Source organism: Centroberyx affinis, unplaced genomic scaffold (genome assembly GCF_046629955.1).
Source record: "Centroberyx affinis isolate AG114_WGS23_722 - 3 ecotype Tasmania unplaced genomic scaffold, CSIRO-AGI_Caff_v1 ptg001105l_1, whole genome shotgun sequence".
Taxonomy (NCBI): Eukaryota; Metazoa; Chordata; class Actinopteri; order Beryciformes; family Berycidae; genus Centroberyx; species Centroberyx affinis.
This window is the reverse complement of record NW_027279648.1, coordinates 1-15,086: the sequence shown is the minus strand read 5'-3', so window position 1 is coordinate 15,086 and position 15,086 is coordinate 1. Positions and strand designations below refer to the sequence as shown.

Below are 15,086 nucleotides of genomic sequence, written 5' to 3'. Positions count from 1 at the left end.
TTTGAAGGTTACAATGTTTTCTAAAAACAATGGATATATATTATAAGGCATTCAGCTGATGCTCTTATCCAAAGCTTACAATTAGTATAACAGTAGAATAAGATTAAGTAAGATTCCCAACATTACAAGCAACAAGGAGTACAAGGGTCAAAACTACAGCGCCCAGATAAGAGATGTAACAAATACTGCTGAGTTCCTAGAATGAACATCTATTATAGTGAAGAGCCGGGTGAACAAATAAGACCAAGGAGAAAAAAAAGTAGATTTTTTTCCTTTTTTCCCCTACAGAGGACAGGAGCATTTTCAGTGTAGTACGATTAGGAGGAGGAGGAAGGTACACAGAGAGGACAAGAGGAAATATACAGGGAGAGGGAACATAAAATATTTCTATACAGGCGACAAAAAGGTGACCCTCAGCAGAGAGGGTGAGAAACATCCTTTCATTTCTACTAGAGGAGAGGCACTACAGTAGATAGTGGAGGTATAGTGCACTCTCTTTGTAAAGCTTTATTTCTACTTCAAACCCAGCCGAGTTCGTATGACGAATTCATACCTGGCTGATGCTGATTTATGTGCCGAGATGGGATTTGACACCTAGCATAAGAATTAGGCCATGAGTCTGCTACAACTAGAGACCGGAGGCTCTCAACTCAAAAGCAAAAGAAAGATCAAGAGAGGTAATAACGGCTCCCAACTAGCAAAACCTGGAAAACACTTGAAAATGAATGAAATGTGTCTTTATTCAGCAGTCACAATGAATATCCTTGATGCGGGTGCAGGGCGCACAGCAAAAAACATGTTCATTCATTCTTCAAAAGAGTGCTGGCAAGTTTTCAGGGTTTTGTTTCTGCTGCATCACAGACCATGTTCATATCAAACCCAGTGGAACAGCGGAGTTTCAATAAAAGCCTTTTCACTGGCGCTTGTGAGAGAAAAAGTAGTTTGTTATGTTGAAACACTGAACAGAGGACCAATACCATAAATGGTAAGAAAGCAATCACCATCCACTTCAGAAATAAAGCTTAAGCCAGAACTGCCCAAATCTCGGGGTTATGAAAATGTGTTCCCTTGAAAAAGCACTAATCAAATTAAAATGTCTTTAATAATATCTGATATTTAAAAATGATACAGGACAGGCACGAATGACTTTTGAAAGCCTACATCCTCACTAAAATTGTTACTTGGAGTAGCTGGGGGGTTAAGTGCCTTGCTCATGGGCACCTTTGGCAAATTTGATTTTCCAAACCCAATTCTCTTATCCAGTCTTGGATAGTGGAACTGGCAACCTTGTGGCCTAAAGCCTGCAAACTTCTAACCATTACAGATAGGAGAGAACATGAAGCTCAGTCTCAGCATTTTTGTTTTACTCTCTCTCAACTCAGCACTTTGCTGCTCTGCCATTTGCTGTTGGCTTACAGCGTTACGTTGCTTGATTCCAGCTGAAATTATTTTTGTTTACATTTGACAGAATGACACATGAAATTCTGTTGTGTATCTCAGTTTACATGCACGCATTCACTTGCCGGGTGATCATCAAGCCCTAGAAATACTTCCAAGCAGTGACATGGCAATGGGTCTAACGCCTAATTGCTTCACGTAGTCCTATGGCAGCTGTACGGCTTTGGTATCGGGTCAGTGGAGAGGGAGGGAGATAGAGAGAGCGTCTCTCTGTCATGGTGTGTGTGTGTGTGTGTGTGTGTGTGTGTACAAAATCCCAGCCCTGCAAAGACTTCTAAGCTGCTATGTGTGTGCGTGCCTGGCTCTATTCCGCTTCCCGCACTCCCAGAGGAACAGAACACGGCGTCATGTTGAAGTTATGCACGTGTGCATGTGTGAGAGTGTCTGTGTGTGTATCTGTAAGCTTGTGTGACCAAAATTAACATGTTTCGTTAACATGATTAATAATAAAGCACAGAAACAAATAATATATTCAACTGTGTGTGTGTGTGTGTGTGTCTGTATGTGTATGTGTGTGTGTGAATCCTCATCCTCGCCACAGACAGCCTGTCCCCTGGCAAATGGCCAGTGGATACTGGTGTGAGCGCCAGTGAGCATCGGCTTACATTTAAGTCATACCGTACGTAACATCATTGTAGAGAAGGTGAACAGACGGCTAGCCAACTGACCAACCGACCAGCAGGACAACTGATTGGAAGACAGATACAAGAGGCGAGAAATGGGAGATTTATAATTTTAGATGGTTATGTTTCTTCAAACACTTGTCAAATTGGGAAAAAAGTTTCCATAGTCGTCTTTTTTGCCCTTAACATGGCTTGCTAGCACTGTTAGCCTTCCTAAATGAAATCAAAAGACTGGGCTAGTTGGAAGATTGCGGCTCATTTTGCCCTGTGGTTTCAATTGGGAAAACAAAAGGTGTGTGTGTGTATGTGTGTGTGTGTGTGTGTAAGAAATACCCAACTAAAATTCTAAATATCAAGCTATCCAATTAAGCTAATCAAAGGAGCACAGCAAGAACGTTTGAAGTGCATATGACCTGTAGGCTTTTCAGATGTGAAGACGTGACCTGAGGTGTGTGTGTGTGTGTGTGTTAAGAAGGGGGGCGTCTTGTGATGTCAAGAGCCTCGGAGGTTTCTCCTCGTCCTGTGTGTCTCACACCACTTTGTGCGTGTGTCTAAATTAGAGAATAGAGTGGAGAGGGAGAGGAGTAGGGGGAAGCAAAGGAAAAAAGGAAAGGCGGAGGGAATGAAGAGAAAAGAAAGAAGGAAAGGGTAATCGCTGGGATCAACCACACACGTCCTCCTGCCGTCCCAAGACCCGCTGTGGACGAGGGACCATGTGGGAAAAGAACAGAGGAAGAGAAAAGGGTAGAGCAGCAGCCACAGGGGAATAGTGAGAACCTTTTCTTCTCCGAATCAAACAGATAGACTCTCTACCCCATGCCCCTGCTTCCCTCCTCCAACTTACTGCTCTTCTCATCATTTAATTTGAATGCATATAGATCACACTGTATATGCACAAATTACCCTAATACATATTTACAAATTTCCCATTAGAGACAATTAGAGACATTGAAGTCTTGTTGCATGTTGAACAAACACTGTTGAGGTTATGAGCTTTCGGATTGGTTGTAGTTTAGTTTGTCATTCAGTAGGAAGTGCTTTGGCAGAGCTTTCCAGTCCATGCCATGCAAAGTTATGAATGAATATGAGAAGAGATTATTTTCCCCAAAATGAGAGAACAACCATTCTCGGTCCAACATTCTTGCTGACATGAAAGAAAATCGAATTTTGGAAAAAAAACAATTTAGGTTTGCAAAACTTTTGCTTAGCAAATAAAGGGATTCTTGGGGATGGATGAATGACTGATGAATTTCAAGTACCATTTTTTTTCTAAAATGTATGTATAGCATTTCAGAATGAAACCCTTCATATTTATAAAAAAAATGTATGCTATGTCAAGACAGTGATGGTAACAGAACATAAAGTTAGAGATGGAAATTGATAAATTTGCTTTGGCTAACAACATTTCCATGTTGGTATTTAGCTCTGTTGGTGGTTCAGAAATGCTAGAACTGACTGTGCCAAATTAAGGCGAATATAAATTCACCAATGTTATACACACACAGAAATACTAATAAACAAAGCCTTTCCTCCTTTCTGTTTCTGCCTCACAAGCACATGTCGCACAAACATATCTGTGTCACACAAACAAACACACATGACTCCCACCTTTCAGCATGGCGTGGCTGCTGCAGCCCTGGGGTACAGGGCTGGGAAGGGCGGAGCGAGCACCAAGAGCGGCTGTGGCCTCCAGCAGGGCTCCAGTCAGCAGGGAACACACCGATGTCCTCTGGCCACAAGCACGGTAAAACCTACAGATGCATACGGAGAAGTGTAACTAAGAGGGAAACACACACTAGGGAGGCATGCATGTGTCCCACTCTATCTGGGAAATCTTTAAGACAGTGATGCAATGTATCAAACAGAAAAAAAGGAGATGGAATGGCTGCTAACCTTGGCAAATGGGAAGCAGAACAGCACAAGGGACTTAGGCAGGGGTTCAGACCGGGACTGTAATGGGTACTGGGACTGGAGCAGGAGCCTGGGCTGGTGCTGATGGTTTGTAGTGGCCAGCGAGCCACTCTGAGACACACACATCCAGGGCAGGCCAGCAGCAGCTTTTTGGAGGGATGAATCAGATTGTGTTCCTCCAGGTCCTGCACATGGTTGATAACCTGTTGTGGAAGATAAAGAGTTAGTAAGTGCAACAAAAGTGTCACTTTGTGAAAACAAAAATTGGAAACACTCGTCAGAGTTGGAGATATCCCCGGTGTTGTATTGGCAACCTTGTAACTGCTACTCTTTGAAAAATATTCTGTTCAGTTAGATCTCCGATAGAGTTAGAAAATGTGTCTTCTCATTTAGCTATGTCTTTCACAAAGAAAAAAATATGTTTGAAAATATGTGGGAGATGTATGAATCTTTGTTGTAAATTAAATAGTTCCCATTTAGAACCCATATAGTACCATTATAGGAAGCATTATGCACAACTTAAGGAGCCTCAAGATGCAAGATTCAATAATGTATTTATTTAACAAAATATTTACAATTTATTGCTGCATCAGCCAGGGTCAGCGGGGACTTGCAAAACAAAAACAGAATACCACCACAAACACAATACTGTATTTACTCTTTACTGCATTTACAGTAATTCAATATGATACAATCTTGCCTTCACACTACAGTTAGTGCATCCATTTAACATACAAGTCTGTCAGTTAAGTCAAGTGCAGAAGCCTGCAGCCACTTGCGTTTATCAGTCATTTGAGTCTCTTGACATTGATACACTGGGCATTTTTGTGGAAAATTTAGACTGGCAGAGCTCCAAGCGTCGAGGTCCAACATAATTTCAAATGTTTCCCGGCCACAAAATGTTCATGAGTGATAAAAGCAACAATGCTAAGGCAATTCCTGGAGCAGTTGCCCAAAAAGTTGCCCTGTGTGTCACAGCTTTCAGTGCCCATGCACACAACAATTAGTAGAAGCTTATATATACGGTATATATATACTGTAGCTCATACAGTATAAACTGATAAAGTTGACCATATATCATCATCCTCAAAGTATACATACATAGACTTACTGAGATGAACAAGTCACACAAAAACCTTTTGACATGTTTCAATGGGAAGAAAAAAACTGGGAAGCCAGTTTCAAGAGGCCATAACTGTATCCCTGGTGATGTTTTTCACCTTTCAAACTCTTATGTAATATCAGTCAGGATCAGAGGTCTTTGTCATCAGCTTTTCTGCCACGTTCCTTCTCTAAAGCAATTTCCTCCAGAGAGCACAGAATTCAAAGACTGGAGAGAGACAGAGAGAGAGACTGAATAGAGAGAAATGCCATTGAAGCACAGAATAAAGAGGAGAGAAAGGAGAGAGAGGGAGCGAGACAGACTGCATCAGAGAGAGAGAGAGAGATAGACAGATCGAGGCAGAAAGAGATAGGGAGACGGAGGAAGAAGAGGGTGGGAGCAAGACAGGATCAGAGAGTGAGACAAAAAGAGTGGGAGGGAGAAGACAAAAGCAAAGAAGAAGAAACAGCGAGAGACATCTTGGAGGCGTTTTAACTGAGCGGACACACTGGAGAAAAACATTTTGACCTTGGACAAGTGACCTCTCGTCATTCACTTCAAACTCTTCTGGGAACAAAACCCGTCTGACAAAAAAAAAAAATAGAAACACTTATCCGAAACGATCGAGTTATTTTTTTGAGTACTTGAGTGAGCTTGGCGAGAGCGTCTCTTCCGGCACAAATTTCAGAGAAAACCCATTAAGGCAAAACATTTTGCGGCCATGTGAATGGGCAGTAATGCCTTCAGCGGGGATGGAAATGACAAAATAGGACAGAATCAATATGGATGACGGAGTGGGCTATGAATACGAGTTTAATGAGAAAATACTCTTTGGGTGTAATTGTCAGTAATACTGCCTATTGGCACTGATTCAAAATGTTGCCAGGAAGGAGGTGTGTGTGTGTGTGTGTGAGCTGAAGAGTCATGAGGTGCAAATTCTCATATTTAAGTGCATTTTGGCTGTGTTCACCCTTTTCCTGTTTGTATTAAATGCAGGCTGGCAGAGGCATGGCATGGCATATAACACACACACACACACACAGAGAGAAAAAGGACATGGATAACTAGCTGTCTCAGTGGGATGGGTTTCCTGTGAGGGGGTGTAGGCCTGGCTGTTGTCAGATCTGAACCATCCCGAGGGAGAGGAGACAGCACGTTCAGAGAGAGAGAGAGAGAGAGAGAGAGAGAGAGAGAGAGAGAGAGAGAGAGAGACAGAAACAGAAACAGAGAAAGACTAAGAGAGAGAGAGGGGGGAGAGTGAAAGAGACGGGGAGAGAAACAAACACAGTCACATGCACGCACACACACACACACTATCTCTTCAACAAGCCAATTATCATTTTGACATAACATTTTGACCTGCATTCCAGCAACCTTCTTGCAACTTGTTGACCCTCACTGAATCATCATTCTCGTAAAAACCCTTAAAAAAAGAAAAGAAAAAAGAAAAAAATTTGATTAAACACATTAAGCTCATACTGGCTTTATCCAGTTATATTTGTTTTCCTTATCCAGAACATTCTTGGGACTCGTGGGCCATTACTGATTCATCATTCTGGTAAAAGACCTCACTTTCTCTAAGACATATGCTATATGCAGAGAGTATACAATGGTGCAAGTCCACTAAACAGACATAGCTGTATTTTGCCATTAGCTGGCCTAGTCCATTAATTCTTTCCTCCTTCTTCCATTTATTCCCAATTATTTTTCCATCGGCAGCAAATACGTCTGTATACTGAACTGAAAGCAGGCTAAACAAACACACAGCTAATGGATTCCAAATGTCAGACTTCTTGTCTAAATTTTGCACAAATTGTGATACTTGTTGCTTCCCTGGGTACAACGGTCAGCCATTCAAGGGGATTTACTGTAGTGAGACTGAAAACAAACAGGTCAAGTTGTAAAGGTTGTTTATTATACTGTATTTATTCTGTGTATAAACAGCCCCGTCATTACAAATCCCTTCAAAAAGGCATCACAGCACTGTGTAATCCATGTTGGCAAAAGGATATATTGTTGTACTTTGCTGTAAAAATATATTTTGATATTATATTTTGGCTATGTCACTCAAACTTAATCTTATACTGAGACCTTAGGCAGTGTAATGCAAAAAAAAAAAGCCTCTAGTCTGTCTTCTGTTTATGTTGAAAACTTGGCCTGGGTCCTAAATAGCAGCCATGCCTTTATTATCTACTGTACGTTTATATAGGAAGGGTTTGCTTAATTAGAGCAGGACCCTGTCTGTTTTCTACCCGTTACTGGGACACTAATGAATAAAAAAAACTCCTGGATAGAGAGGTTTTCATACTACTGTACATTCCTTGAATACTTGAATATTGGAGTAATGGAGTTACTGGAAGAGAAGAGGCATAGGTAGCTGCAGCCGGACACATGGCCTTTACATTACAACTGCACAAATGAATAAAAGGCACGCTAAAAGTGTGAGTGCCTTCCTTTCATCCTCTGATGTTATCCTGGAAGGAACCTAACGCTCATCCTTTTCCATTGCCTGATATTTCTCCACTGCACGGTTTTCTTTCCTATCCTATTAGAGTCACAATTTAGGCACTTAGCAAACACTCTGTGAGAGCGACTTGCAAGAAGAGGAACAGTAGAGAAGGTCACTGTCTAATACATTGTTCAACAGATATACCGATATTTTTCGACTGAAGTTGCTGACAGACGATATTTTGTGTCGATTCAAGATTTTTAGTTTAGATTTTAAAATGTGACCATTTTCATGCCGCACAAAATTACATGTCTACAGTGTTTTCCCTTAGATTTTGTACTCTTATTAGGGCCTTTGAAACAACATTTAAACCACTAAAACTTCAATGAAAAGGGAAACTTTCAGGTTTTTATAACTGTGGTCAGGAAGGAACGTCCATCATGTCAGAAGTGGATGACACTGACTGGCCGGTATCAGATATTTAATAAAAAGCAAAAGTCATATCGGTCAAACCCTAAAAAACACAAGAATCGCAGGTAACCTACTAAAGAGGTGCAAAACACAACAATACAATGGCGATAACGAAAAAGAAAAGAGATTTTTTTTGTAATTCTTATCCAACCACTCTCCTTCCTTTTGAGTCCATTTCTTCCCCTGTGACTCTTGTTCTCTCTCTACATGTTCTAAAAGGATGTACTTGAGAAAAAAAACTTTAAAAAAAAGGATTTACTGTAAACAATGTTAGTTGTACTGTATAACACATAGACCTAGTGTTTGAAAGAGCCGACTGATGGATCAGATCGCTCAGTGTGTTTGTGTGTGTGTGTGTGTGTGTGTAATAGAGAGCCTGGCGACAAAGGAGACTGCAGGGAATGTGGTACTGCATCTGACGGACACATGGCAGCTGTCTTCAGACACACACACACACACACACACACACACACAAATACACAAATACACCAGTTCGTCTTCAAAATCCACACCACACATGGACATAAACACAGACCAACTTACCTTCAAAATCATAAAACACACACACACACATACGTAGTACTTGCACATACACACACAAAGAGTTACAGTCAAAAACATCACTTGCAATACAGCCCAAAATAGTGGTGACATTTTAGACATTTTACGTAAAATGGAAAATTTCCCTCTTTGATCTTCTGATTCTCAGGTTTCATAGAAGTCCCAAGACACACACAGTAGCAGGGGAATACAAAAATAACAAGGAGGGAAGGGAAATTTACTAAAAAAAGTAAAATTAAAGGCGAGTGAGAGAGAAAGCGAGCGGTTTAAAAATCTGTTGAGGGAAATAATTCAAGAATATAGTGGAATTGTCCATTTTCTCTTTTTTTTTATTTAACCACAGTCCACATCCATTTGCTATAGGAGCACTTCAGCTCAATCAGTCACATCAAAACAGTATAAGTCATCAGTTACCAATATAACTATCTCCCTCATCTTCGTGGTAAGTTACAATACCACTGATCCTGCCGTTCATCCAATTAGAAGTACAGCTATACCAGTCAGCTGCCGCTATTATAGCTATGTATCTCATGTTACGCTTTGTGTGTACAGGAAATGCAAACGGCTAAAGTTCAGTGCTGAAGCTAAATTACAACGGCATGAGTCAGCTGCCAATGTTACAGCTCCAAGTTCTTCAACTTACTGTAAGTTACAGAAGTTCTAATAAACATTATGGATGAGGCTGCGTCACAAACTCCTCTCTTTCAAAACGCGGTATAGTAGATGTACAAAGCCTTGCTATGATAATCACTATAACAATATAATAGTTATCAGAAGTGCTTCTACAGTTTGACAGGTTTTAAATCCAGGAATTTGGGAATTTAGAGCCCTCATTCGCCATATTGCATATTTCTTACCCTTCCAGGATAAGAAATTTACTTTTTTCTTTTTTTTCAGATGCCATTTTGCTCATTTGATCGCCATTTTGGTCCTTTTCAGGGGCAATTTTATTGAACTACGAAAAAATACATTTGCATTGCATATTGGCAAATAAACTCTCAGTTTGTACCACTAAGATTTGCTTTAGTTTCAATCATAATATCCCACACGACACGTCCCACACTTTTTCTTTCCCACTGCTGAGAGGATGGTGCCATTTTCCCCACACTCTGCAATCTGTCCCTCGAGCGAGTTTTTTATGATATTGGTTGCTGAATTTCCCCAAAGGGATCAATAAAGTGCAATCTTATCTTTATTTTTTTGGACGGAATAGTTTGGACATTTCCACAGGGATAGATACATTCATGAAGAAGGAAAAAAATTTAAAAAAAAATCAAAAAATTAGCAATGCCTTAATTGGGGTGACATACCAACAAGGAAATCAGAAAACATATTAGCCACATTTAACATGTTTCAACAGAGTGCCTTCATTAAAGTGATAGACACATTGTTTGTTGCAGGGATCACACCTGTGTCACTCTGGTTACAGGAAGGTCTCTCTATCCACTAGGCCACCCTGCCACTCCACTACAGGCTTGACATTCGGCTTTGCTCACATTATACTGTAACCACTGTCCATTGTCTTATTCATTTCAATTAACACCTAGATAAGGAGGGGTACGAGCGGACCAGCAGGAAAAGATGCAGTTATACTCGGGATGACGTGGATCCGTTCATGAGTTATAAGCTTCTCAATATTTAAAAAGGGAATATAAAGAAGACAAAAACACCCAACCAGCTATCAGTTTCATGTTACTGAAAATCAAAGTACAGTTAATCTGCAGTTACGAATGAGATTTCCATTCACTCCCATTAGCGCCCTGCCAGGCTAATTTCTCTGCCTGGCAACAGCCATTCTGGGCAAGGATTAGTAAGAGGCACCATGGGGCACAGAGCAGATCTACTGAACTTTGAGCTGGAATGCACACACACACACACACACACACAGACATACATGTACATGCACACACTCGCAGATGCCTATGGTCTTACATACAGTATACTTGCACCCAAACACGCACTCAGACACATATGTACAAGTATGCAGGACACACACTGTACCGCTCTCTCCCTGTCCTACCACCCAGATTCAACTTGCCCTCTTTCCTTTGATGTCTCTGACCCTCCAGACACTTGCAGCACACACACACACACACACACACACACCCTGTCACACACACACACACACTCTCTCTCTTTCTCTCACCCACACACACACGCACACACACACTCTCGCGTCTCTTCAATTACTTTGCAGATCCTTCAGTATTCCAAGGCAGAGGTCACATGACACAATATAGACCAGCTGTCTTTGACATGCTGCAATGGCTTGATGTGTGTGTGTGTGTGTGTGTGTGTGTGTGTGTGTGCGTGTGCGTGTGTGTGTGTGTGAGAGAGAGAGAGAGAAAATGTGAAAAAGATAAGAGGGGGGCAAAAGGGGCAACTTGTTGTATGTTTAAATAATTTCCCTTTATTTATCTTTCATTCATGTATTCTTTCAGCCTTTGCTCATGCTTTGGTTTAACACCTGTTTTCCCTTTGCTGAGAGATAGAGAACAAGGCTGAAGTGTAAAACATTTCTGAAAGTTTGATTTTTACACATCCCCCCTCCTACACACACACAGAAAGCCAAAAGTAATGTAAATCATGCAATTATACACCCACACACACACACACACACACACACACACACACACACACACACACACACACACACACACACACACACATAAGGGATTGGACAAATCTCTGCAATAGTACCCTGCCACCCATTCTCCCACAATGCTGACATTCAATGAATAGAACTACTGAGAGTTTCTACTGTAATCTACTTTTAGCAGCCTCATGGAGGGCCGGGGTTAGCGAGGTTAGAGGGGGGTTAACGTCAGAGGAACTCTGTTATTCTGGTCGGTGAACTCTGAGCTGAGGTCAGTGGGAGAGAAGCCAGTGGGCAGGTTGACTTATGGCTTTGCCAATTCTGACCATACAGGTCAAAGTGTATTGGTTTTAATGGAATTAAGGGGGTTCCTTTATAATACTTGAGTGAATACTTTCATAGTTTCAGTTTCAAGCATTTTGTTCGGACTGCAAAATGTCCTTGTATAAAATTATATATTTCATATTTAACGATACACAAAACCAAATCACACTAAGTAGGATGCCATAGAGCACATACAAAAAGGGTTCAGAAAAAGCATGAAAAAAGCTGCAGGCTGCGTCAGAATTTCTCATTACATTTCTCATCACATAAAATGTCTGTCCAACCCACGCTTTTGTTTTTAAGAGTGAAGCTAAGCAGATGAAGATTAATGGGTTTATTTGTCTGTATGAAACACACTTTTGAGAAAGGCAAGTGCTGGAATCAGAGCAAGGCCACTCATGAAAAGCAAAAGTGGTTTCATGAATGCCTATACAACTAACAGCAAACAGCGCTCACCAAAAAAAAAGTAAACAAGCCAAAATGACTTACATTTGAGGGAAAATTGTGAGCCAAATAGCAAAAGGTCTCAGGGAAAGAGATTCATCTCACTATAAGCCAAAGCTGCTATTTACTTTTTAAGGCTATTTCTGCTTTATTACAATATACACAGGGGAGAGACATGAAAAATGGGAAAGAGAGCGGATAGCATGTGAAAAAACATCTACTTTTGAAATATTCTAATTTCCACCAAGAACACAAACACGTATCACCGTAATATTAACACCGTAATATTAACTAATGTGAGTAGCTGGACATGAAATCACCTCTCCTGCACTTTCTGATGCTTTCTGCCAAACTGAAAATGATTTAGGCAGAGCTATGGGAACTCTAAAACTGAGCTGAATTTATCCACTGCTGGGTTCATTCTTCCCGTACCATTAATCACCAGAAGATGTGGGTCTGAAAAAGCCCCAAAACCCTTCAAACCACTTGGGCCGTGTGTTTGTTTTAAACACAACCAATGACAGTGGGAAACGAAGAAACTGTGCGCCCTGCCCACCCAACGCGACAAGCGAGTCTAAATCAACTGCACCTCGTCTATTTGAAAAGTCGGTGCGGAGCCAGGTATGTTCAGCAGCTCTGGTATCTCAGCACCCAGACACTCTAAACCCCACCCGTCTTGGACAGTGTAAACCACATCAGGAGACATAAACCAAGCACACCCAAACATGCCAAGCAGACATCGCAGCTCTCAGTTTAAACGATCTGGATTCAGAAGGAGAGGAGGGAGAAAAAGATGCTTCAAGTATGATGCTTACCCTGCGATCACTGACCGCAGTCATGCTGCGAGTTGGGGTGTGTGTGTGTGTGTGTGTTTCAGTCTGGCTTTTTCTCTGTGCAAGTGTGTGTGTGTGTGTGTGTGTAAGTGAGTGAATGAGTGAGTGAATAAACAGAAGAGTGATTTATGGTGTAATTGCCATCTTTGCTATCTTACCATTCAAATTGGATATTAGAGTCCTGGATTTAACCAACGGGGAAGATAAGAGAAATGCTGCTTTGGAAAAAAACATACCTACTATCCTTTTACATACATACACACACACACACCACACTTCTTATCCAGACTATATCAGTCCTAATCCTGGCTTGCAATAAGGAAAAACAGAGAACCTTGTTGCGCTGTGCTGTTCTGCTCTGCTGTGTTTCTCTCTCTCCACAAGGTAATGTTTGCCTTCCTGAGTCCGAGTCTGGACAGTCTCACACTGTTGGTCAAGTGCTACGCGCATGTGTGTGTGTGTGTGTGTGTGTGTGTGTACACGTGATCATAAGAGTGGGTTGTGTGTACACAGATGAGAGTGTGGCCCGTGTATGCTGCATACAGTGTGTGTGTGTGATTGGATCTATGTGTGTATGTCTTATGTGCATTTAAGCTGTGTGCTCTGTGTGTACAGTATTTATCTACTTGTAAACATGCAAAGGTTTATATGAGTGCATGTGGTGTGTAGTGTATTTATGTGTGTGTGTGTGTGTGTGTGTGTGTGTGTGTGCGTGTGTGTGTACTGTAAGCGTCCTGCTAGTTTGCCAGTCAGTTTATCAAACATTCGCTTGGACTGGAGAAACCTGTCTGAGCATTTGCTCTGAAAGAAGAGAAGAAGAAGCAGAGAAATGAGGGCACACTACGGGAATTAACACACACACACAAACTTGAATTTCCATTTGGACAAATTTCTCTGATTAAAACATATTAAGAAGATCAAAATCCTGTTGCAATTGAACTCAAAATGAGAAATTAGACAATAGGCAGATGAGGAAATTAGCAAATGTTGGCAGCAACACACACACACACACACAAACACACACACACACACACACAGTAAGACGCTAGCAAGCACACATGCAAACACATATTTACAGACGAACACAGTGGCACACAAATACATGCTTACATACACACAAAACAAATATATAATCCTATTTACATAATTGAGCAAAACAAGTTAATTTCCCATCAACCAACTGTGAAACTGACATTTCACAGTTGGTTTTCAATGCATTGGCTTTGCTCCGGTGTTGTGAAACATTCTCTATGTGGGAGATTCAGCAGTGTCAACCACTGTAAAAGATAAAACTAGAGACAAGTGGTGTTTGCAGGACATCAACATTATGTAAGTAAACTGTTGACAGCAACATCCGGGACAATGGATCAACCCAGAGGAAAAGACTCAATGGAAGGAAAGAAGACAGATGAGCAAGAAACTATGCAAATGAAAAAAAAACAAAGAACATTATCTCTGCATACTCCAAACAAAAGAAAATGGAAACTATGTAAATTGAAAGATGGGATGACTTTGGTTATCACATAAAAAGCACGATAGAAATGATATGATATCACGCCATGTTTTCACATTCCTGTGGAAGTTTCCCAAATCTCCAGTGGGTTTTTGTTGTTTCACAAAGTAACTTTGCCAGAATCAAAAACCCTTGTTGTGTGACCCACATCTTAGCTCAGGTCCTCTGTAGCCCAGTGGGTGGATTATGCAGCCAACATTTCTCGGGGTTAGACTCTAGCAGTACATGCATGAGCCCCCAAGAGTCCATGAGAGGTTCCCAGGAGTCCCCAGAAAAGACTTTCAATTAATTCATTTTACTATTATTTCATCTACAATGCAGCAAAAGAATGGCTGATCTGATATTAAGTTTTACTCTCCCCACAGTTATCACCCCAACCCTACAAGATAATTTTCCATGAGTTAAATACAATATAAAAACAAACTGTTTCAGTCAGGGGTTGCTGGCTAAAATCTTCTCAGGCTGGGTTTCTCCAGTTTAATGTGTATTCATTCCAGGGTCCCTAGTATGGAATAACCTCTGGGGCAAGATGCCTTAAATCAAACTGCTTACTAAATACCCTACCACGGGTATATTACACTTGTCTGCAATTAATTTTTCACGAATAAAGAAAAGAATGCTAACTTTGCTCTACTGATGCTCATGGATTTTTTGAAATTACAGTATACAATGGGCTTTTAACAAGTTTGAAGAGCCCAAAAGTAAAACATCAAAAATGCAGTTGACGTGGTTTTTACCTGACAAAAACATTTGCTATTTCAGCCGATAGCTCCTCAGCAAAGTGACAAATTACCACCAGCC

The 15,086-nt window shown here is 41.0% G+C and overlaps 1 protein-coding gene across 1 annotated transcript in view; it reads right to left on the bottom strand.

The window, feature by feature from the left end:
- The window catches only part of LOC139647726 (1-phosphatidylinositol 4,5-bisphosphate phosphodiesterase epsilon-1-like), a gene marked incomplete at its 3' end in the record, with an annotated part of 53,907 nt that extends 41,129 nt beyond the window's left edge, over positions 1-12,778 (bottom strand). Inside the window, exons 1-3 of the mRNA XM_071523689.1 lie at positions 12,755-12,778; positions 3,975-4,195; positions 3,690-3,832 (exon numbers count right to left, since the gene is read on the bottom strand). Coding sequence (XP_071379790.1) covers positions 3,690-3,832; positions 3,975-4,195; positions 12,755-12,778 — 388 coding nt within the window. The remainder of the gene's footprint in view (positions 1-3,689; positions 3,833-3,974; positions 4,196-12,754) is intronic.
- Between the last annotated feature and the right edge of the window lie 2,308 nt (positions 12,779-15,086).